The 22518-nt window shown below is 49.4% G+C and overlaps 1 protein-coding gene across 1 annotated transcript in view; it reads left to right on the top strand.

The window, feature by feature from the left end:
• The first annotated feature begins 1987 nt into the window (after nt 1-1987).
• LOC145337956 (pleckstrin homology domain-containing family O member 1-like) overlaps nt 1988-22518 on the top strand; it is a 29867-nt gene continuing 9336 nt past the window's right edge. Inside the window, exons 1-2 of the mRNA XM_080182733.1 lie at nt 1988-2267; nt 5365-5511. Of these exons, the coding sequence (XP_080038859.1) occupies nt 2241-2267; nt 5365-5511 (174 nt within the window). The 5' untranslated portion in view covers nt 1988-2240. The remainder of the gene's footprint in view (nt 2268-5364; nt 5512-22518) is intronic.

Genomic DNA, 22518 nt, shown 5'->3' with positions numbered 1-22518 from the left:
ACAGTAACCACTGTGCCACCTCAGTTCTATCTCTCCTTACTGCTCCAGTCTCAGATCTAAGAACATAAGAGACATGAGCAGGAGCGAAACCATTCAGCCCTTTGAATCTCCTCGACCATCATAGCTGATCTGTGAAAATCTCCTCGTTCGGGTTACACTGAGGGAGAATTTAGCATGGCCAATGCACCCTAAGCAGCACGTCTTTGGGACTGTGGGAGGAAACCGGAGCACCCGGAGGAAACCCACTCTGATGATTTGAATAAGAACAATGTGCAGGGGGAGTAGGGGGAAAGGCAGGAGAGGAATGGCACCAAGTCATGATGCTGGTTTGGACAGCAGACAGGGCCAAACGGCCTCCTTTTGCTCTGTAACAATTCTGGGATTCCCCTAGTCACTGACTCCTTACTTGAGAAAGGATATACTGACACTGGAGGGTGTGCAGAGGAGATTCACTAGGTTGATTCCAGAGTTGAGAGGGTTGGCTATACTCATTGGAATTCAGAAGAATGAGGGGAGATCTTATAGAAACATATAAGATTATGAAGGGAACTGATAAGATAAAAGCAGGGAAGTTGTTTCCACTGGCGGGTGAAACTAGAACTAGGGGGCATGGCCTCAAAATAAGGGGGAGCAGATTTAGGACTGAGTTGAGGAGGAACTTCTTCACCCAAAGGGTGGTGAATCTGTGGAATTCCCTGCCCAGTTGAGGCTCCCCCATTGAATGTTTTTAAAGCAAGAATGGAGAAATTTTTGAACAGTAAAGGATTTAAGGATTATGGTGAGTGGGTGGGTAAGTGGAGCTGAGTCTGTGAAAAGATCAGCCATGATCTTATTGAATGGCGGGGCAGGCTCGAGGGGCCAGATGGCCCACTCCTGCTCCTAGTTCTTATGTTCTTATCCCTTGCCTTGGCCACTGTCTGAGCATTGAGGCAGACTCTTCTGAATCTTAAACCGTAAGATATAGGAGAAGAATGAGGCCACTCAGCTCATCTGCTCCCCCATTCAATCATGGCTGATATTGTTCTCATCCCCATTCTCCTGCCTTTTCCCCATAACCCCTGATCCCCTTATTAATCAGGAATCTTCACATCTTATTTGACCCCAAGCACAGTTGTCAACAATGTCATCAGATCAGGCTGTTCTCTGTACCATCCTCCCCAATTTTGCACATTGTGTTTTAAAATAAAAATTGCTCGTTTTAAAGACAGAGATAAAGGTCCAAGGTTTCTGTCATGTGAGCTGTGAGTTCACAGGCCTCAATGGGTTAATGAGAACTTCCTCCAGTAAATCCACCCCCCCACCACCACCACACACAGGTTTTCACAAGATTAGTTAGAGGCGGAGAGAGAGCGAGAGCGAAGAAAATCGCTGGCAAGCCATTTGGACGTTACCAATGGGGAAATAAGAACTCCAATCTAACGGATGTGACTTTCAGTCTGAGAAATACACAGAGAGAGGCGTGAGCAGGAGGATCGAGACACAGTGAATAAAGAGACAGAGATGTATCTGGAGACATAGCGTCAGGGGGATAGACAAGGGGTGGGGGGGGGGAAAGAGGGGCTCGACAAGGAAAAATAGACAGGGGCAGAGAGAGAGGCTGGGGAGAGCTTGGAAGGATAGATAGATGAACAGAGAGACAGAGAAATCTGAGAACGATAGACAGGGGCAGAGAGAGAGAGAGACTGAAGCCGGGTAGAGCCTGGAAGGATAGATCGGGGAACAGAGGGACAGAGAAATCTGAGAACGATAGACAGGGGCAGCGAGAGAGAGAGAGGCTGGGAGAGCTAAGAAGAGCACATAGAGGAACAGAGAGGCAGGGAAATCTGAGAACGATAGATGGGCAGCGAGAGAGAGAAAGAGGCTGGGGAGAACTAAGAAGGATAGACAGGTGGAGAGGGGAGAGACAGAAAGAGGAGGGGGGGAATCTAAGAAGGATAGATAGGCAGCAGAGAGAGAAAGGGGGCAGGGAGAGCTCGAAGGATAGACAAGGAGCAGAGGGGGATCTAACAAGGATAGATAGGCAGAGAGGGGAGACAGAGAGAAAGAGATAGAGAGCTAACGAGGATAGATAGGCAGCAGAGAGCGGGGGGGGGGGAGAGAGAGAGAGAGAAAAACACAGACAGATCTAGAAGCAAAGAGGACAGACAGAGAGACAGAACCCCAGACAGAGGGAATTAAAGAACGGCACTCTCCTCTCAGGCATCTCCAGCTACTGAAGCCAGGATTGGGGCTGTTGGAGAATGAAGAAGACATTGCCGAACAAGAGGGTGAGTAGAGGCCGGCTTCTGGTTCCACTCTGGCTCTGTGAAACCGGCAGCGACTGCAACACAGAGTGGGGGGGTGGGTTTAGAAAAACGTGTGTGTGTTATTGGGAGATGGGGATGGAAGCCTGTGTAAGGGGGGTAAATAATACACCCCTGTGTAAGGGGGGGGGTAAATAATACACCCCTGTGTAAGGGGGGGGTAAATAATACACCCCTGTGTAAGGGGGGGTAAATAATACACCCCTGTGTAAGGGGGGGGTAAATAATACACCCCTGTGTAAGGGGGGGTAAATAATACACCCCTGTGTAAGGGGGGGGTAAATAATACACCCCTGTGTAAGGGGGGGTAAATAATACACCCCTGTGTAAGGGGGGGGTAAATAATACACCCCTGTGTAAGGGGGGGTAAATAATACACTCCTGTGTAAGGGGGGGTAAATAATACACTCCTGTGTAAGGGGGGTAAATAATACACCCCTGTGTAAGGGGGGGGTAAATAATACACTCCTGTGTAAGGGGGGGTAAATAATACACCCCTGTGTAAGGGGGGTAAATAATACACCACTGTGTAAGGGGGGGGGTAAATAGTACACCCCTGCGTAAGGGGGGGGTAAATAATACACCCCTGCATAAGGGGGGGTAAATAATACACCCCTGCGTAAGGGGGGGTAAATAATACACCCCTGTGTAAGGGGGGGGTAAATAATACACCCCTGTGTAAGGGGGGGTAAATAATACACTCCAGTGTAAGGGGGGGTAAATAATACACTCCAGTGTAAGGGGGGGTAAATAATACACTCCAGTGTAAGGGGGGGGTAAATAATACACTCCAGTGTAAGGGGGGGTAAATAATACACTCCTGTGTAAGGGGGGGTAAATAATACACCCCTGTGTAAGGGGGGGGGGTAAATAATACACCCCTGTGTAAGGGGGGGGTAAATAATACACCCCTGTGTAAGGGGGGTAAATAATACACCCCTGTGTAAGGGGGGGGGGTAAATAATACACCCCTGTGTAAGGGGGGGGTAAATAATACACCCCTGTGTAAGGGGGGGGTAAATAATACACCCCTGTGTAAGGGGGGGGTAAATAATACACTCCTGTGTAAGGGGGGGTAAATAATACACTCCTGTGTAAGGGGGGGTAAATAATACACCCCTGTGTAAGGGGGGGGGGTAAATAATACACCCCTGTGTAAGGGGGGGGGTAAATAATACACTCCTGTGTAAGGGGGGGGTAAATAATACACTCCTGTGTAAGGGGGGGGGTAAATAATACACCCCTGTGTAAGGGGGGGGGTAAATAATACACCCCTGTGTAAGGGGGGGGGTAAATAATACACCCCTGTGTAAGGGGGGGTAAATAATACACTCCTGTGTAAGGGGGGGTAAATAATACACTCCTGTGTAAGGGGGGGTAAATAATACACCCCTGTGTAAGGGGGGGTAAATAATACACCCCTGTGTAAGGGGGGGTAAATAATACACTCCTGTGTAAGGGGGGGTAAATAATACACCCCTGTGTAAGGGGGGGTAAATAATACACCCCTGTGTAAGGGGGGGTAAATAATACACTCCTGTGTTGGGGGGGTAAATAATACACTCCTGTGTAAGGGGGGGTAAATAATACACCCCTGTGTAAGGGGGGGGTAAATAATACACCCCTGTGTAAGGGGGGGTAAATAATACACCCCTGTGTAAGGGGGGGGTAAATAATACACCCCTGTGTAAGGGGGGGGGTAAATAATACACCCCTGTGTAAGGGGGGGTAAATAATACACTCCTGTGTAAGGGGGGGTAAATAATACACCCCTGTGTAAGGGGGGGGGTAAATAATACACCCCTGTGTAAGGGGGGGGTAAATAATACACCCCTGTGTAAGGGGGGGGTAAATAATACACCCCTGTGTAAGGGGGGGGTAAATAATACACTCCAGTGTTGGGGGGTAAATAATACACCCCTGTGTAAGGGGGGGTAGATAATACACTCCTGTGTAAGGGGGGTAAATAATACACCCCTGTGTAAGGGGGGGGTAAATAATACACTCCAGTGTTGGGGGGTAAATAATACACTCCAGTGTAAGGGGGGGGTAAATAATACACTCCTGTGTAAGGGGGGGGGTAAATAATACACCCCTGTGTAAGGGGGGGGTAAATAATACACTCCTGTGTAAGGGGGGGTAAATAATACACCCCTGTGTAAGGGGGGGTAAATAATACACTCCAGTGTAAGGGGGGGGGTAAATAATACACTCCTGTGTAAGGGGGGGGGGGTAAATAATACACCCCTGTGTAAGGGGGGGGTAAATAATACACTCCTGTGTAAGGGGGGGTAGATAATACACTCCTGTGTAAGGGGGGGGTAAATAATACACCCCTGTGTAAGGGGGGGGTAAATAATACACCCCTGTGTAAGGGGGGGGGTAAATAATACACTCCTGTGTAAGGGGGGGTAGATAATACACTCCTGTGTAAGGGGGGGGTAAATAATACACTCCTGTGTAAGGGGGGGTAAATAATACACTCCTGTGTAAGGGGGGGGTAAATAATACACTCCAGTGTAAGGGGGGGTAAATAATACACTCCAGTGTAAGGGGGGGGTAAATAATACACCCCTGTGTAAGGGGGGGGGAAATAATACACTCCAGTGTAAGGGGGGGGGTAAATAATACACTCCTGTGTAAGGGGGGGGGTAAATAATACACTCCTGTGTAAGGGGGGGGTAAATAATACACTCCTGTGTAAGGGGGGGGTAAATAATACACTCCTGTGTAAGGGGGGGTAAATAATACACTCCTGTGTAAGGGGGGGGTAAATAATACACTCCTGTGTAAGGGGGGTTAAATAATACACTCCTGTGTAAGGGGGGGTAAATAATACACCCCTGTGTAAGGGGGGGGTAAATAATACACCCCTGTGTAAGGGGGGGTAAATAATACACTCCTGTGTAAGGGGGGGGGTAAATAATACACCCCTGTGTAAGGGGGGGTAAATAATACACCCCTGTGTAAGGGGGTAAATAATAATATTGTTGATGGCTGTAATGACAGTGTGAGACAGTGGGAGCCAGCCCCCAGTCACTGACACTGTTCCACTCTGCAGGGGACACAGGAGGGGAACCAGCCCCCCGGGCAGCCAGAGAAATGTGGCTGGATTCGCAAATACTGCGGGAAAGGGATATTCCGGGAAATCTGGAAAAACCGCTACGTGATCCTCAAGACAGATCAGCTTTACATCTCAGAGAAAGAGGTATGTGTGTGTACGGGGCGGGGGGTGGAGGGTGGGGGATAGGCACAGAGGAGAGGGGATTTCAGAGACACAGGAAGGGGAGGACCTGAGAGAGAGAGGAGGGGGTGATCCCCTGAGGCACAGAGGGAGGAGGAGAGACACAGAGAGGGGGGAAGTCTGGGTGCACAAAGAGGGGGTGGGATCCGAAGGCACAAAGAGAGGGTGATCCAGACATAGGGCGGAGGGTCCCTGAGGCACAGAAGTGGGGAGGGGGAGGCCCAGAGAGAGAGAGGGGGTTCTTGAGGCAGAGACAGGGGGGGGGGGGGGAGTGGTGTCTTAAGACACAGGAAGGATCCTGAGACAGTCAGTAACCCTGAGGCGCACACGGAGGGCTCTGTGACACGGAGGGACCCTGAAATCTCACTATCTAACAGGAAGAATATTCCAGACCTGTTCCTGATTGTGTAGGTGACCTCGGCCAGGGAGGGAAGGATTGATCAAGGACAGTGAGCATGGTTTTGTAAGAGGGAGATCATGTCAATCAAATGTGGCTGGATTTTTTTTGAGGTGGTGGTGTGTAGATGAGGGCAGTGCAGTTGATGTGGTCTACATGGGCTTCAGTAAGACAAGGTCCCAACATGGAGATAAGAGTCCATTGGATCCAGGGCAATCTGGCAAATTAGATCCAAAATTAGCTTCGTGCTAGAAGCAGAAGGTCCAAAGATCCCCTGAAGGCAGCGGGACAGGTAGGGAAGGTGGTTAAGAAGGTGGAATGGGATACTTGCCTTTATTAACTGAGGCAGTGACTATAAGAGCAGGGAGATGATGATGGAGCTGTATAAAACACTGCTTAGGCCACAGCTGGAGTACTGTGTGCAGTTCTGGCCACCTCACTGTAGGAAGGGTGTGATGGCACCGGAGGGGGTGCAGAGGAGATTCAGCAGGATGCTGCCTGGGATGGAGTGTTTCAGCTAAGGAGAGAGGCTGGTTCGGCTGGGGTTGTATTCCTTGGAGCAGAGAAGGCGGAGGGGGACTGACTGAGCTGTACAGAATTGTGGAGGGCACAGGTAGGATGGATAGGACGGAACCTTTCCCCTTCATAGAGGGATCAGTAACCAGGGGGGGCAGAGGGGTCAGTAACCAGGGGGGGCAGAGGGGTCAGTAACCAGGGGGGGCAGAGGGATCAGTAACCAGGGGGGCAGAGGGATCAGTAACCAGGGGGGGCAGAGGGATCAGTAACCAGGGGGGGCAGAGGGATCAGTAACCAGGGGGGGCAGAGGGGTCAGTAACCAGGGGGGGCAGAGGGGTCAGTAACCAGGGGGGCAGAGGGGTCAGTAACCAGGGGGGCAGAGGGATCAGTAACCAGGGGGGGCAGAGGGATCAGTAACCAGGGGGGGCAGAGGGATCAGTAACCAGGGGGGCAGAGGGATCGGTAACCAAGGGGGGCAGAGGGATCAGTAACCAGGGGGGGCAGAGGGATCAGTAACCAGGGGGGCAGAGGGATCAGTAACCAGGGGGGCAGAGGGATCAGTAACCAGGGGAGGCAGAGGGATCGGTAACCAGGGGGGGCAGAGGGATCGGTAACCAGGGGGGGCAGAGGGATCGGTAACCAGGGGGGGCAGAGGGATCGGTAACCAGGGGGGCAGAGGGATCAGTAACCAGGGGGGCAGAGGGATCAGTAACCGGGGGGGCAGAGGGATCAGTAACCAGGGGGGGCAGAGGGATCAGTAACCAGGGGGGCAGAGGGGTCAGTAACCAGGGGGGCAGAGGGGTCAGTAACCAGGGGGGCAGAGGTTGACGGTAAGGGGGCAGGAGGCTTACAGGAGATGTGAGGAACAGTCTTTTGACCCAGAGGGTGGTAGTAATCTGAGCTCGCTGCCGGAATGGATGGAGGAAGCGGGAACCCTCACAATGTTTAAGAAGTAATTAGATGATTGTTTGAAACACTGCAGTGTACAAGACCATGGAGCGAGCGCTGGAAAATGGGATTAGAATAGACAGGCGCTTGCTAGCCAGCACAGACATGATGGGCTGAAGGGCCTCTTTCTGTGCTACAAAACTCCATAATCCAGGTTTGATTCCGGCCTTGGGTGACAGCACGTTCTCCTCGTGTCTGGATGCTCTGGCTCTGTCCCACATTCCAAGTGCAGGTTGGGTGGATTGGCCGTGCTAAATGTGTGGGGGTTACAGGGATGGTGTGGGGGTTATAGGGATGGGGTGGTGCGATGCTCTTTTGGAGAGTTGGTGTACACTCGATGGGCTGAATGGCCTGTACTGTAGGGATTTGATGGTGCAGCCATGATCTTATTGAATGGTGGGGCAGGCTCGAAGGGCTAGATGGCCTACTCCTACTCCTTATGTTTTTATTGCTGGTTGACTTGTCTGAGTTTGACCTGTTGTTATGGTCCTGGGTTATAGAGGTGAATGGGAGTTCAGTCAGGATGGATCTCTGTTACGTGACCTGCCTCCCCCGTTCTGTGCTAATATTAGCCTACACTCTGAATTTCCCCTTACTCACGTGCTCTTAGAGGAGTGAGGAAGAGGTTGGAGGTGGTTTGGAGGAGGAAGGAGGTTAGTTTTGGATATATAAAGGCTAACAGTGGTAAGCGTCACTGTATGTGTGCACAGGCCTGTGATGTCTGCTCACTTCCTGTTCAAACTAATTCGAGTGCTAACGTGATTGTCAGCACAACCACTGTCAGTGGCTGCGTTTCTATTCATTTCTTCCATCTCTCCTACATCCCTCCATCACTGACCTATAACCTCTATCACCGGGTCAATCTCTCTCCTCCATCCTTCATCACGCACTCCATCTCCCTCCCTCATCCCTCCATCACTCACTCCATCTCCTTCCCTCATCCCTCCAACACTCATTCCATCTCCCTCCCCATCACTCACTCCATCTCCCTCCCTCTTCTCTCCATCATCACTCCATCTTTCTCCTCCATCTTCTCCCACTGGCTCCATCTCTCATGAATCTTTTCCTGTGCTCTCAGCTGCTTCGGTTCCTGGAATATTTCTGAGTTCCTCAGATCCAAACCTTGTTGACCTTTCCCACTGGGATAAATGGGAATTAGGGCTGAGTGGAAGGTGGGGGTGGGAGATTATGGGAAACCTTTCCTTAGTGTGAGCAGAAGGATCAGGCATGAACAGAATAGGGAAATCAGAGTAGGTTAAACACAAAGTACTGATTAGTTAGGGCCAACATTTGTGCAACTTCTGGTTGGGTGATATCAGGCTTGGATTTTAACAGCCTGAAGATTCACAGAATCCTACAGTGAAGAAGGCCATTCGGCCCATCGAGTCTGTACTGACCACAATCCCACCCAGGCCATATTCCATAACCCCACACACTTACCCTCACTAGTACCCCTGTGACTAGGGTCAATTTCAGCATGATCACTGAGAGACAGGTATTTAGAGACATATGGACTGATTAGGGACAGTCAGCATGGCTTTGGGAGTGGAAAATCACATGTCAAATTTGAGTGAGTTTTTTGAAGGGGCAACCAAGAAGTTGATGTTGGCAAGGTCTTTTGACAAGGTACTGCATGATAGTTTGTTGCATAAAGTTAAATCTCATGGGATCCAGGGAGAGGTATCTAAATGAATACAAAACTAGCTTGATGATAGAATAAGAAGTCTGACAACACCAGGTTTAAGTAAATCGGTTGGATTTTAACCTGTTGTTAGACTTCTTGCTGTGTTTACCCCAGTCCAATGCCAACATCTCCACATCTCGATGACAGAAGCCAGAGGATGGTTGTTGAGGGATGTTTTTCAAACTGGAGGCCTGTGACCAGCGGGGATCAGTGCTGGGTCTACTGTTAGTCATTTTTATTAATGATTTGGATGAGAATATAGGAGGCATGGTTAGTAAATTTACAGATCTCACCAAGATTGGTGGCATAGTGGACTGTGAAGAAGGTTATCTCCAATTGCAATGGGATCTTGATCGATTGGGCCAGTGGGCTGGCGAATGGCAGATGGAGTTTAATTTAGATAAGTGCAAGGTGATGCATTTTGGTAGACTGAACCAGGGCAGAACTTACTCAGTTAATGATAGGGCTTTGGGGAGAGTTCAACACGCTTGGTTTCATTGGTCAGAACATTGAATACAGGAGTTGGGGCATCTTGTTGAAGTTGTACAAGACATTGGTAAGGCCACACTTGGAATACTGTGTGCAGTTCTGGTCACCCTAGAGTGAACCAGAAAAAGAGTGCAGAAAAGATTTACTAGGATGCTACCGGGACTGCTGTCTCACAGCGCCAGGGACCTGGGTTCGATTCCCAGCAGCACGGTGACACAGTGGGTTAGCACTGCTGTCTCACAGCGCCAGGGACCTGGGTTCGATTCCCAGCAGCACGGTGACACAGTGGGTTAGCACTGCTGTCTCACAGCGCCAGGGACCCGGGTTCGATTCCCAGCAGCACGGTGACACAGTGGGTTAGCACTGCTGTCTCACAGCGCCAGGGACCTGGGTTCGATTCCCAGCAGCACGGTGACACAGTGGGTTAGCACTGCTGTCTCACAGCGCCAGGGACCCGGGTTCAATTCCCAGCAGCACGGTGACACAGTGGGTTAGCGCTGCTGTCTCACAGCGCCAGGGACCCGAGTTCGATTCCCAGCTTGGATCACTGCCTGTGTGGAGTCTGCACATTCTCCCCATGTCTGCGTGGGTTTCCTCCCACAGTCTGAAAGACGTGCTGGTTAGGGTGCATTGGCCGTGCTAAATTCTCCCTCAGTGTAACCGAATAGTGTTGGAGTGTGGCAACGAGGGGAATTACCCAGTAACTTCATTGCAGTGTTGATGCAAGCCTTACCTGTGACACTAATAAATAAACTAGTTAACCAGGTGGGTTTTTCCGACAATGGGTCATCAGTAGATTCTTAATTCCAGATATTTTTCACTGAATTCAAATTCTTCCACCCGCTGTGGTGGGATTCAAACCCGGGTAGCTTTCAAAAGGGAATTGGATAGTTGTCAGGTGGAGAAAAGATATTCGGGGCTACAGAGAAAAGGCAGGAAAGTGAGGTATTGAGTTTAAAAATTGACAAGTCATGTTGCAGCTTTATAGAACCTTAGTCAGGCTGCACTTGGAATATAGTGTTCAATTCTGGTCTCCACACTACCAGAAGGATGTGGAGGCTTTGGAGAGGGTACAGAATAGATTTACCAGGATGTTGCCCTGGTATGGAGGGTATTGGCTATGAGGAGAGGTTGGAGAAACTTGGTTTGTTCTCACTGGAACGACAGAGGTTGAGGGGAGACCTGATAGAAATCTACAAGATTATGAGAGACATGGACAGAGTGGATGGTCAGAAGCTTTTCCCCAGGGTGGAAGAGTCAATTACTAGGGGGCACAGGTTTAAGGTGTGAGGGGTAAGGTTTAAAGGAGATGTATGAGACAGGTTTTTTACACAGAGGGTGGTGGGTGCCTGGAACTCACTGCCGGGGGAGGGAGTGGAAGCGGATATGATGGTGAGTTTTAAGGGGCATCTGGACAAATCCATGAATAGGATGGGAATAGAGGGATATGGTCCCCGGAAGGGTAGGGGGTTTTAGTTCAGTCGGGCAGCATGGTCAGTGCAGGTTTGGAGGGGCCGAAGGGCCTGTTCCTGTGCTGGAATTTTCTTTGTTCATTGGGACTGGTTGAGTTTCACTTGCAGAGAGCTGGCACAAGGGTAATGGGCCAAATGGCCTCCTTCTGTGTTGTAACCAATTCACAACTGTACAGGCAAAGGGTAAATCCAGGCCCTGCTGTAGATCTGTGTCTATCACAAAGGGATTTTATTTTTAACCTTCTCCCAAAGCCACTGACTGTTGGGAGGGAACCTCCTGTACTTCACCCATATCACCAATTGGTAGATGCCTCCTGTACCTCACTCATATCACCATTTTTAACTTATTGGCAGAGTATTGATGTGTGAAAACCCTGCAGAGGACCTGACCCTGTCCCTGCCCCACAAACATTAGTATCCAGTAACAAATAGGCCTGATTTATTTCACCTTCTTAGCCCAGGGATTGCTTCTGAGTACAATTGGTTTGCTTTGATTCATTATTGTCACGTGCATTGGGATACGGTGAAAAGTATTGTTTCTTGTGTGCTATGCAGACAAAGCATACCATTCATAGAGTACAGAGAGGAGAAGGAAAGGAGAGGGTGCACAATGTAGTGTTACAGTCATAAGAACTAGGAGCAGGAGTCAGCCATCTGACCCCTCGAGCCTGCTCCGCCATTCAATAAGATCATGGCTGATCTTTTCATGGACTCAGTTCCACTTACCCACCCACTCACCATAACCCTTAATTCCTTTACTGTTCAAAAATCTATCTATCCTTGCCTTAAAAACATTCAATCAGGGAGCCTCAACTGGGCAGGGAATTCCACAGATTCACAACCCACTGTGTGAAGAAGTTCCTCCTCAACTCAGTCCTAAAGTCACAGCTAGGGTGTAGAGAAAGATCAACTTAATGCAGAGTAGGTCCATTCAAAAGTCTGACAGCAGCAGGGAAGAAGCTGTTCTCGAGTCGGTCGGTACGTGACTTCAGACTTTTGTATCTTTTTCCCGACGGAAGAAGGTGGAAGAGAGAATGTCCGGGGTGCGTGGGGGGTCCTTGATTACGCCGGCTGCTTTTCCCGAGGCAGCGGGAAGTGTAGACAGAGTCAGTGGATGGGAGGCTGGGTTTGCCTGATGGATTGGGCTACATTCTCAAACCTTTGTACTTTCTTGTGGTCTTGGGCAGAACAGGAGCCCATACCAAGCTGTGATACATAGAATCATGCAGCACAGAAGAGGCCCTTCGGCCTACTGACCGCACTGACACCCGAACTCCCACCTAATCCTATTTACCAGCACTTGGTCCAGAGCCCTGAAGGTTATGATGTGCCAAGTGCTCATCCAGGGATTATTTAAAGGATGTGAGTGAGGCCCCCCCCACCCCGTCCTCCATCACCCTCCCAGGCAGCACATTCCAGACCCTCACCACCCTCTGGGTAAAAAGCTTCTCCCCACATCCTCCCTAAACATCCTGCCCCTCGCCTTGAACCTGTGTCCCCCTCGTGACTGACCCTTCAGCCAAGGGGAACAGCTGCTCCTTATCCACTCTGTCCATGTCCCTCATAATCTTGTACTCCTCGATCAGGTCACCCCCTTCTCTGCTCCAATGAAAACAACCCAAGCCTATCCAACCTCTCTTCATATCTTAAATGTTCCACCCCAGGCAACATAGAACATAGAACATAACAGCGCAGAACAGGCCCTTCGGCCCACGATGTTGCGCCGACCAGTTAAAAAACAATGACCCTCTAACCTAAATCAAACCCTTTCCATCCATAAACCTATCCACGGATCTCTTAAACGCCCCCAAACTAGGCGCATTTACAACTGCAGCAGGCAGGGCATTCCAATCCCTCACCACCCTCTGGGTAAAGAACCTACCCCTGACATCCGTCCTATAACTACCACCCCTTAATTTAAAGCCATGCCCCCTCGTGCTAGCTTTCTCCATCCGAGGAAAAAGGCTATCACTGTCCACCCCATCTAAACCTCCAATCATCTTATATGTTTCAATAAGATCCCCTCTTAGCCGCCTTCTTTCCAGCGAAAACAACCCCAAATCCCTCAGTCTCTCCTCATAGGACCTCCCCTCCATACCAGGCAACATCCTGGTAAACCTCCTCTGCACCCTCTCCAAAGCCTCCACATCCTTCCTATAATGTGGGGACCAGAACTGCACACAGTACTCCAAGTGCGGCCGCACCAGAGTTTTGTACAGTTGCAACATGACGCTGCGGCTCCTAAATTCAATCCCCCTACCAATAAACGCCAAGACACCGTATGCCTTCCTAACAACCCTATCTACTTGATTCCCAACTTTCAGGGATCTATGTACACATACACCTAGATCCCTCTGTTCATCCACACTATTCAGAGTCCTACCGTTAGCCCTATACTCTACTCATCTGTTATTCCTGCCAAGGTGAATTACCTCACACTTTTCTGCATTAAACTCCATCCTCCACCTCTCGGCCCAGCTCTGCAACTTGTCCAAGTCTCCCTGTAGACTAAGACACCCTTCCTCACTATCTACCACACCTCCGACTTTGGTGTCATCAGCAAATTTACTAATCCACCCAACTATACCCTCATCCAGATCATTTATAAAAATTACAAACAGCAGTGGCCCCAAAACAGATCCCTGAGGCACACCACTCGTAACTGAACTCCATGTCGAATACTTACCATCAACCACCACCCTCTGTCTCCTATCCGCCAGCCAATTCCTAATCCAATTTCCTAGATCACCCTCAATCCCATACATCTGCAATTTCTGCAGAAGCCTTCCATGGTGAACCTTATCAAACATCCTGGTGAATCTCCTCTGCAGCCCCTCCAGTGCAATCACATCCTTCCTGTAATGTGGTGACCAGAACTACACACAGTACTCTCGCTCACAAAGTTCAATACAACTCCAGCAATGCCTTCCCTGCTTTTGTAATCTATGCCTCGATGGATAAAGGTAAGTGTCCCACATGCCTTTTTCACCATCCCACTAACATTCCCTTCTACCTTCAGAGATCCATGGACAAACACACCAAGGTCCTTCTGTTCCGCAGAACTTCCTAATGTCCCCCCATTCAAGTTATTCCTTCCAAAATGTATCACCTCACACTTTTCAGGGTTAAATTCCATCTGCCACTTATCTGCCCATTTGATCATCCTGTCTATTATCTCCTGTAGCCCAAGGCACTTAACCTCACTGTTAACCGTCCAGCCAATCATTGTGTCATCTGCAAACTTACTAATCCTAAACCCCCACATAGTCATCAATGTCATTTATATAACTGATGAATAATAGAGGACCCAACACAGATCTCTGTGCTACGCCACTGGACACTAAATCAGACTTCTGTCATCACTCTCTGTCTCCGACAACTGAGCTACCTTTATCAAATTATCCTATATGCTGTGTGCATTATCTTCTTTACAAGTCTCTCATTTGGGAACTTGTCAAAAGCTTTGCAGAAATCCATATAAGCTACATCAACTGCAGTACCCTCATCTACACACCTAGTCACCTCCTCAAAAAATTTAACCAAATTTGTGAGGCATGACCTTCCTCTGACGAAGCCATGCTGACTATCCCTGATCAAGCTTTACCTCTCCAAGTTTGGAACTGATGTTCTCTATGGTGCACTTGGATAGAATCCTAACGGACATGCTGAATTTCCTTAGTCTTCTGAGAAAGTAGAGGCGTTGGTGGGGCTTTCTTAACTATAGTGTCGGCATGGGGGGGGACCAGGACAGGTTGTTGGTGATCTGGTCACTTAAAAAAAAACTTGAAGGTCTCGACCCTTTCTATTTCATCCCCATTGACGTGGACAGGAGCATGTTCTCCTTTACACTTCCTGAAGTCAATGACAATCTGCTTTGTTTTGTTGACATTGAGGGAGAGATTATTGTTGCCGCACCAGTTCACCAGATTCTCTATCTCATTCCTGTACTCCGTCCCTAAATGTAATCCTTGACTGCGGCCCCATGTGAGGTGAGTTACCTCAGCACAGAGCATTGGGGTTAGAATCCTTCAGTGCAGAAGGAGGCCATTCGGCCCATCGAGTCTGCACCGACCACAATCCCACCCAGGCCCTATCCCCGTAACCCCATGCATTTACCCTGCTAACACTGACGCTAAGGGGCAATTTAGCATGGCCAATCCACCTTACCTACACATCTTTGGAGTGTGGGAGGAAACCGGAGCACCCGGAGGAAACCCACGCAGACATGGGGAGAATGTGCAGACTCCGCACAGACAGTGACCCAAGCCAGGAATTAAACCTGGGTCCCTAGTGCTGTGAGGCAGCTGTGCTAACCACTGCGCTAGTGTGCCACAACAGTGCCAGGATCGAACCCTCTGGACTTTATGGGTCACGCAGTGTGTGGTGCCTTTAATGTGAGGTTGGGGGAAGAGTGCAGACATTTCCGTAGACAGCTCACTGGGAATCTGGGAGCTGTGACAGAGGCAGGAAGAAGGAGTGAAGTGCGTGAAAGGAGCATTTGAGGTCTAACCCTGCATTAGACCATTTCCGGTGTTGTTGAGAGAGGAGAGATTAAAGACAGTACAGCTAAGGTTTCATTTCATCAGCACCTGCCTGTACAGAAAGGCCACAAGAAACCGTGTGTATAGATAGATACTGGCCTATGACTCACCAATCTCACAGCACCAATGCCCAACACAGTGACTGCAGCAAAACACACACACAGTATGCACAGAAACACACGCACACGCGCAGCACGCACACGCGCAGCACGCACGCGCACACAGCACGCGCGGAAACACGCACGCGCACACAGCACGCGCGGAAACACGCACGCGCACACAGCACGCGCGGAAACACGCACGCGCACACAGCACGCGCGGAAACACGCACGCGCACACAGCACGCGCGGAAACACGCACGCGCACACAGCACGCGCGGAAACACGCACGCGCACACAGCACGCACGGAAACACGCACGCGCACACACCACGCACGGAAACACGCACGCACACACAGAAACACGCACGCGCACACACCACGCACGGAAACACGCACGCACACACACCACGCACGGAAACACGCACGCGCACACACCACGCACGGAAACACGCACGCACACACAGAAACACGCACGCGCACACACCACGCACGGAAACACGCACGCACACACAGCACGCATGGAAACACACACGCACACACAGCACGCACGGAAACACGCACACACAGCACGGAAACACACACACACACACACAGAGCACGCATGGAAAAACACACACACACACACACACAGCACGCACGGAAACACACACACGCACGAAAAACACACACACACACACACACACACACACACACAGAGCAACGCACAGCAACACACACACACAGCACGCACAGGAACACAGACAGATACAGACATTAAGAGACATCCAAATGTAATTGGTTCAAATATAAATACAGTTAAAAATTCTAGGGATGGCAATGAGCTAAAAATGCCTCATGGTTTATTTTTAAAAGGCAGATTGTGACAGTTACAGGTTGATAAGATTTGACTCCAGCATTGATAGGGTGTGTTAAAAAGTGTTTGGTGATATTCTCGAACCCATACACTTACAAACCAGTTAGCCAGCTAATTATAACCGAGAGAGAGCCACAGGGTACAGAGCCACAGTATGTCCTCACCCTGTAGCTGCTCTGTCCCTGTACCCCCTCACCCTCTCCCTTACCCTCCCTGCACCCCCTCACCAGATCTCAAACAATGACGAGACAAGAGTGCAGGAATGAGACAGAGAATCTGGTGAACTGGTGCAGCAACAATAATCTCTTCCTCAATGTCAACAAAACAAAAGGAGGTTGTCACCGACTTCAGAAAATGTAAAGTAGAACATGCCCCTGTCCACATCAACGGGGATGAAGTAGAAAGGATCGCGAGCTTCGAATTTTTAAGTGTCCAGATCACCAACAACTTGTCCTGGTCCCCCCCATGCCGACACTATAGTTAAGAAAGCCCCACCAACGCCTCTACTTTCTCAGAGGACCAAGGAAATTTGGCATGTCAGCTTCGACTCTCACCAACTTTTACAGAATGCTTTCTACGGTGCATCTTTCTGGTTGTATCACAGCTTGGTCTGGGCTCCTGCTCTGCCCAAGACCGCAAGGGTGGTGGTTGTAGCCCAGTCCATCACGCAAACCAGCCTCCCATCCGCTGACTCTGTCTACACTTCCCGCTGCCTCGGGGAAAAGCAGCCGGCATAATCAAGGACCCCCCACACCCCGGACATTCTCTCTTCCACCTTCTTCCATCAGGAAAAGGATACAAAAGTCTGAGGTCACGTACCGACTGACTCAAGAACAGCTTCTTCCCTGCTGCTGTCAGACTTTTGAATGGACCTACCTCGCATTAAGCTGATCTTTCTCTACACCCTTGCTGTGACTGTAACACTACATTCTGCACTCACTCCCTTCCTTCTCTGTGAATGGTATGCTTTGTCTGTATAGTGTGCAGGAAACAATACTTTTCACTGTATACGCATACATGTGACGATAATAAATTAAATCAAAATCCCTCCACCCTCTCCCTCACTTGCCCCTCACCCTCACTTGCCCCTCACTCCATGTTAATCAGTTAGCCCTATCTCCACTGGATTGTGGTAATTTTCCCAGAGTAGAATCATAGAATCCTACAGTGCAGAAGGAGGCCATTTGGCCCATCGAGCCTGGCTGATATCAATCCCACCCAGCAATATCACTGTAACATATTTACCTTGCTAATCCCCTGACAATTTAGCATGGCCAGTCCACCTCACCTGTACATGGAATCCTTAAAAAGCAGAAGGAGGCCATTCGGCCCATCGAATCTGCACCAACTCTCTGACAGACTATCTTATCTGGGCCCTCTCCCCCAACCTATTCCTGTTACCCTAAGCATTTAGCATGGCCAATCCCCCTAACCTGCACATCTTTGGACACTAAGGGGCAATTTAGCATGGCCAATCCACCCTAACCTGCACATCTTTAGATAGGTGCTTGATGGATGGCACAAACACAATGAGCCGAAGGGTCTCTTTCTGTGCTGTTAACCGTTCTGGTAATTAAGGATAGTCCATTTGCCCAGGATGGAGTTAGCCAGCCCTGCGATTTCTCAGCACTGGCCGTGTCGGGGGGTCTGGGCAGGGGCAAACATTTACTCTGGCCAAGGTGGAGGGTTCAGGGCATTGAGAACCCTTGCCTTTTAAACTGGTTAATCTTATTATCGATTCATTTAAAGAGCTGTCGGCAGAGGAGTGTAGATAGAGAGGGTGGGGGGAGGGGGCCTTTAACGTAGAGGAGTGTAGATTGAGGAGGGGGGCATAGACCGAGGGAGGGGGGCATAGACTGAGGGAGGGGCGTTGATAGAGAGGGCGTGTCTGTCGGCAGAGGGGGAGCTGTCAGCGGAATGGGGCAATCCGTGTCAGCACAGACTGACTGCAGTCCTGTCCTCACTCACCCCTCACACTGCAGCTCTGCGCAGAGACACAGATGAGGAAGCAGGAACCCTGCCTTTGCAGTTGTTGTTGGGACAGTCAGAGCTTGGAATGGTTCCAAGCATCTTGTTGGCATTACTCAGAGACCAATACCTGATTTCTCAAAGTGCGGATTTAACTGCGCCCTCAGTAACATCCATTTCTGGAGTTTGTGTGACACTGTGTGATTAGCAGGAGAGGTTGTGAAGTGTCCTTGGAGGAGAGGATGTGGAAATGTGACCGGGTCTTTGAGATGACACTTCACTTTTATCTGTTTTCATTTCCAGTTTTTCAAAAGAGAACTGGATCCTTCTTTAACCAGACTTGGGGAATTCCAGGATGACTCCTCACTTCCCAGCTTTCTCCTGGTTATTAACTCCAGGCAAAGACTCGCATTTTTAACGAGTGCGATCCAGCAATTCGATGGTTTCTATCATAGAATCCAACTGAGAATCCTACTCTCAATTGATTTGTTTTTTTATTGTCAGACGTATTAACATACATAAGAACATAAGAAATAGGAGCAGGAGTAGGCCATCTAGCCTTTCGAGCCTGCCCCGCCATTCAATAAAATCATGGCTGATCTGTTGTGGCTCAGTTCCACATTCCCGCCCTCTCCCCATAACCCCTAATCCCCTCGCTTATCAAAAACCCATCAACCCGCATCTTAAATATATTTAGCGAGGCAGCCTCCACCATTTCAACAGGCAGAGAATTCCAGAGATTCACCACCCTTTGCGTGAAGAAGTTCCTCCTCAACTCCGTTCTAAACCACCCCCCCTTATCTTGAGGCTGTGCCCCCTAGTCCTACTGTCCTTTCTGAGCGGGAAGAGCCTCTCCACCTCTATCCTATCCATCCCATTCATCATCTTATATGTCTCAATGAGATCTCCCCTCATCCTTCTAAACTCTAACGAGTACAAGCCTAGTTTATTCAGCCTCTCCTCATAGTTCAACCCCCTCAACTCCGGTATCAGCCTAGTAAACCTCCTCTGCACTCCCTCCAGGGCCAAAATATCCTTGCGCAGGTGCGGCGCCCAAAACTGCACACAGTACTCCAGCTGCGGCCTCACCAATGCCCTATACAGCTGCAGCAAGACCTCCCTTTTATATTCAATCCCCCTCGCGATGAAGGCCAGCATCCCATTTGCCTTCCTGACCACCTGCTGCACCTGCAGGCTGGGTTTTTGCGACTCATGCACAAGGACCCCGAGGTCCCTCTGCACCGCTGCCTGCTGCAGTTTTTCACCATGTAAATGATAGTCCTTCCTACCATTATTCCTACCAAAGTGGACAACTTCACACTTGCCAACATTAAATTCCATTTGCCAGTTCCTGGCCCATTCGCCCAGCGTATCTAGATCCTTCTGCAGACTTTCCACACCCTCCGCACAATTTGCCGTTCCACCAATCTTGGTGTCATCAGCAAATTTCGACACCATACGCTCAGTTCCCTCCTGCAGATCATCTATATAAATGGTAAATAGCTGAGGCCCCAGCACCGACCCCTGGGGCACTCCACTAGTCACCAACTGCCAATCCGAATAGCACCCATTGATCCCCACTCTCTGCCTCCTATTTGACAGCCAATCCCCTATCCACGCTAACACCCTACCCCCAACTCCATACCCCCTGACCTTCTGTAATAACCTCTTGTGAGGTACCTTATCAAACGCCTTCTGAAAATCAAGAAGCACCACATCCACCGGCTCTCCTCTATCCACCGCCCTAGACACATCCTCATAGAACTCCAATAAATTCGTCAGACACAACTTCCCCTTAATGAAACCGTGCTGCGTCTGCTCTACCAAACAATTCTCCTCAAGATGCCTCACTATTTTCTCCTTGATGACAGATTCTAACATTTTACCTACAACAGACTATTTCCTATTTCCTACAACAACTATTTCCTATTCCTATTTCTATAATTCCCCGCCTTTTGCCTGCCACCCTTCTTAAACAACGACATAACATTAGCCGTTTTCCAATCTTCCGGCACTTCCCCGGAATCCAGTGACGTTTGGAGAATAATCACCAAGGCATCCACTATCACCTCCGCCATGTCTTTCAGAACCCTTTGATGCATTCCATCCGGTCCTGGGGACTTGTCCACAATCAGTCCCTCCAGTCTTTCGAGCACTGCCTCTCTAGTAACAATAATGTCATTCAGTGAAAAGTATTGTTTCTTGCGAGCTATACAGACAAAGCATACCGTTCATAGAGAAGGAAAGGAGAGAGTGCAGAATGTAGTGTTACAGTCATAGCTAGGGTGTAGAGAAAAATCAGTTTAATGCGAGGTAGGTCTATTCGAAGGTCTGACAGCAGCAGGGAAGAAACTGTTCTCAAGTCGGTTGGTACATGACCTCAGACTTTTGTATCTTTTTCTCCGATGGAAGAACAGAAGAACATAAGAAATAGGAGCAGGAGTAGGCCATCTAGCCCTTCGAGCCTGCCCCGCCATTCAATAAGATCATGGCTGATCTGTCGTGGCTCAGTTCCACTTTCCCGCCCTCTCCCCATAACCCTTAATCCCCTCTCTTATCAAAAACCCATCAACCCGCTTCTTAAAAATATTTAGCGAGGCAGCCTCCACCACTTCAACAGGCAGAGAATTCCAGAGATTCACAGAGAGAATGTCGGGGGTGTGTGGGGTCCTTAATTATGTTGGTTGCTTTTCCCAAGGCAGCAGGAAGTGTAGACAGAGTCAGCGGATGGGAGGCTGGTTTGTGTGATGGATTGGGCTACATTCACAACCCTTTATAGTTCCTTGTGGTCTTGGACAGAGCAGGAGCCCAGACCAAACTGTGATACAACCAGAAAGAATGCTTTCTATGGGGCATCTGTAAAAGTTGGTGAGAGACATAGCTGACGTGCCAAATGGGGGAAGTCTGTTGAGATGGATAGAAAACTGGTTGGCAGAGGGGAAACAAAGAGGAGGAATGAATGGGTGCTTTTCAAATTGGCAGCCAGTAGCTAGTGGGGTGACACAGGGATTGGTGCTGGGACCCCAGCTATTCACAATATATATTAATGATTTGAACAAAATGTATCATCTCCAACTTTGCAGACGATACCAGGTTGGGTGGGAGGGTGAACTGTGACGAGGATCCACAGATCATTCAGAATGATCTGGACAGGTTGAGTGAGTGGGCCAATCAATGACAGATACAGTATAATTTGGATAAATGTGAGGTTATTCACTTTGGAAGCAAAAACAAGGCGGCAGATTACTACCTGAATGGCTGTAAATTGGGAGAGGGGAGTGTGCAGAGGGATCTGGGTGTCCTTGTGTACCAGTTACTGAAAGTAAGCATCCAGGTGCAGCAGGCGGTAAAGAAGGCAAATGGTATGTTAGCTTTCATGGCGAGAGGTTTCGAGCACAGGAGCAGGGATGTGTTGTTACAATTAACAGGGGCCTTGGTGAGGCCACACCTAGAGTATTGTGTACAGTTTTGGTCTCCTTTTCTGAGGAAGGATGTTCTTGCTCTCGAGGGAGTGCATGTTTACCGGGCTGATTCTGGGGATGGCGGGACTGATGTATGAGGAGAGATTGACCAGGTTAGGATTGTTTTCACTGGAGTTCAGACGAATGAGGGGGGAATCTCACAGAGATTTATAAAATTCTAACAGGACTAGACAGGGTAGATGCAGGGAGGATATTCCTGATGGTGGGGGGAGTCCAGAACCAGGGAGTCTCAGTCTGAGGATTCAGGGTAGACCATTTAGGACAGAGTTATTCTGTGGAATTCATTACCACAGGAAGTAGTTGATGCGAAAACATTGAATGTATTCAAGAGGCGGCTGGATATCGCACTGGGGGTGAACGGGATTAAAGGTTATGGGGAGAAAGCAGGATTAGGTTATTGAGTTGGACGATCAGCCGTGATCGTAATGAATGGCGGAGCAGGCTCGAAGGGCTGAATGGCCTCCTCCTGTTCCTATATTCTATGTTTCTACATTTATGTTACAGTGCAGAAGAGGCCCTTC

Source organism: Carcharhinus amblyrhynchos, unplaced genomic scaffold, assembly GCF_965287045.1.
Source record: "Carcharhinus amblyrhynchos unplaced genomic scaffold, sCarAmb.v2.hapA scaffold_85, whole genome shotgun sequence".
In the NCBI taxonomy this organism is placed as follows: Eukaryota; Metazoa; Chordata; class Chondrichthyes; order Carcharhiniformes; family Carcharhinidae; genus Carcharhinus; species Carcharhinus amblyrhynchos.
The sequence above is the reverse complement of the archived record's forward strand: the minus strand, read 5'-3'. Positions and strand labels throughout refer to the sequence as shown.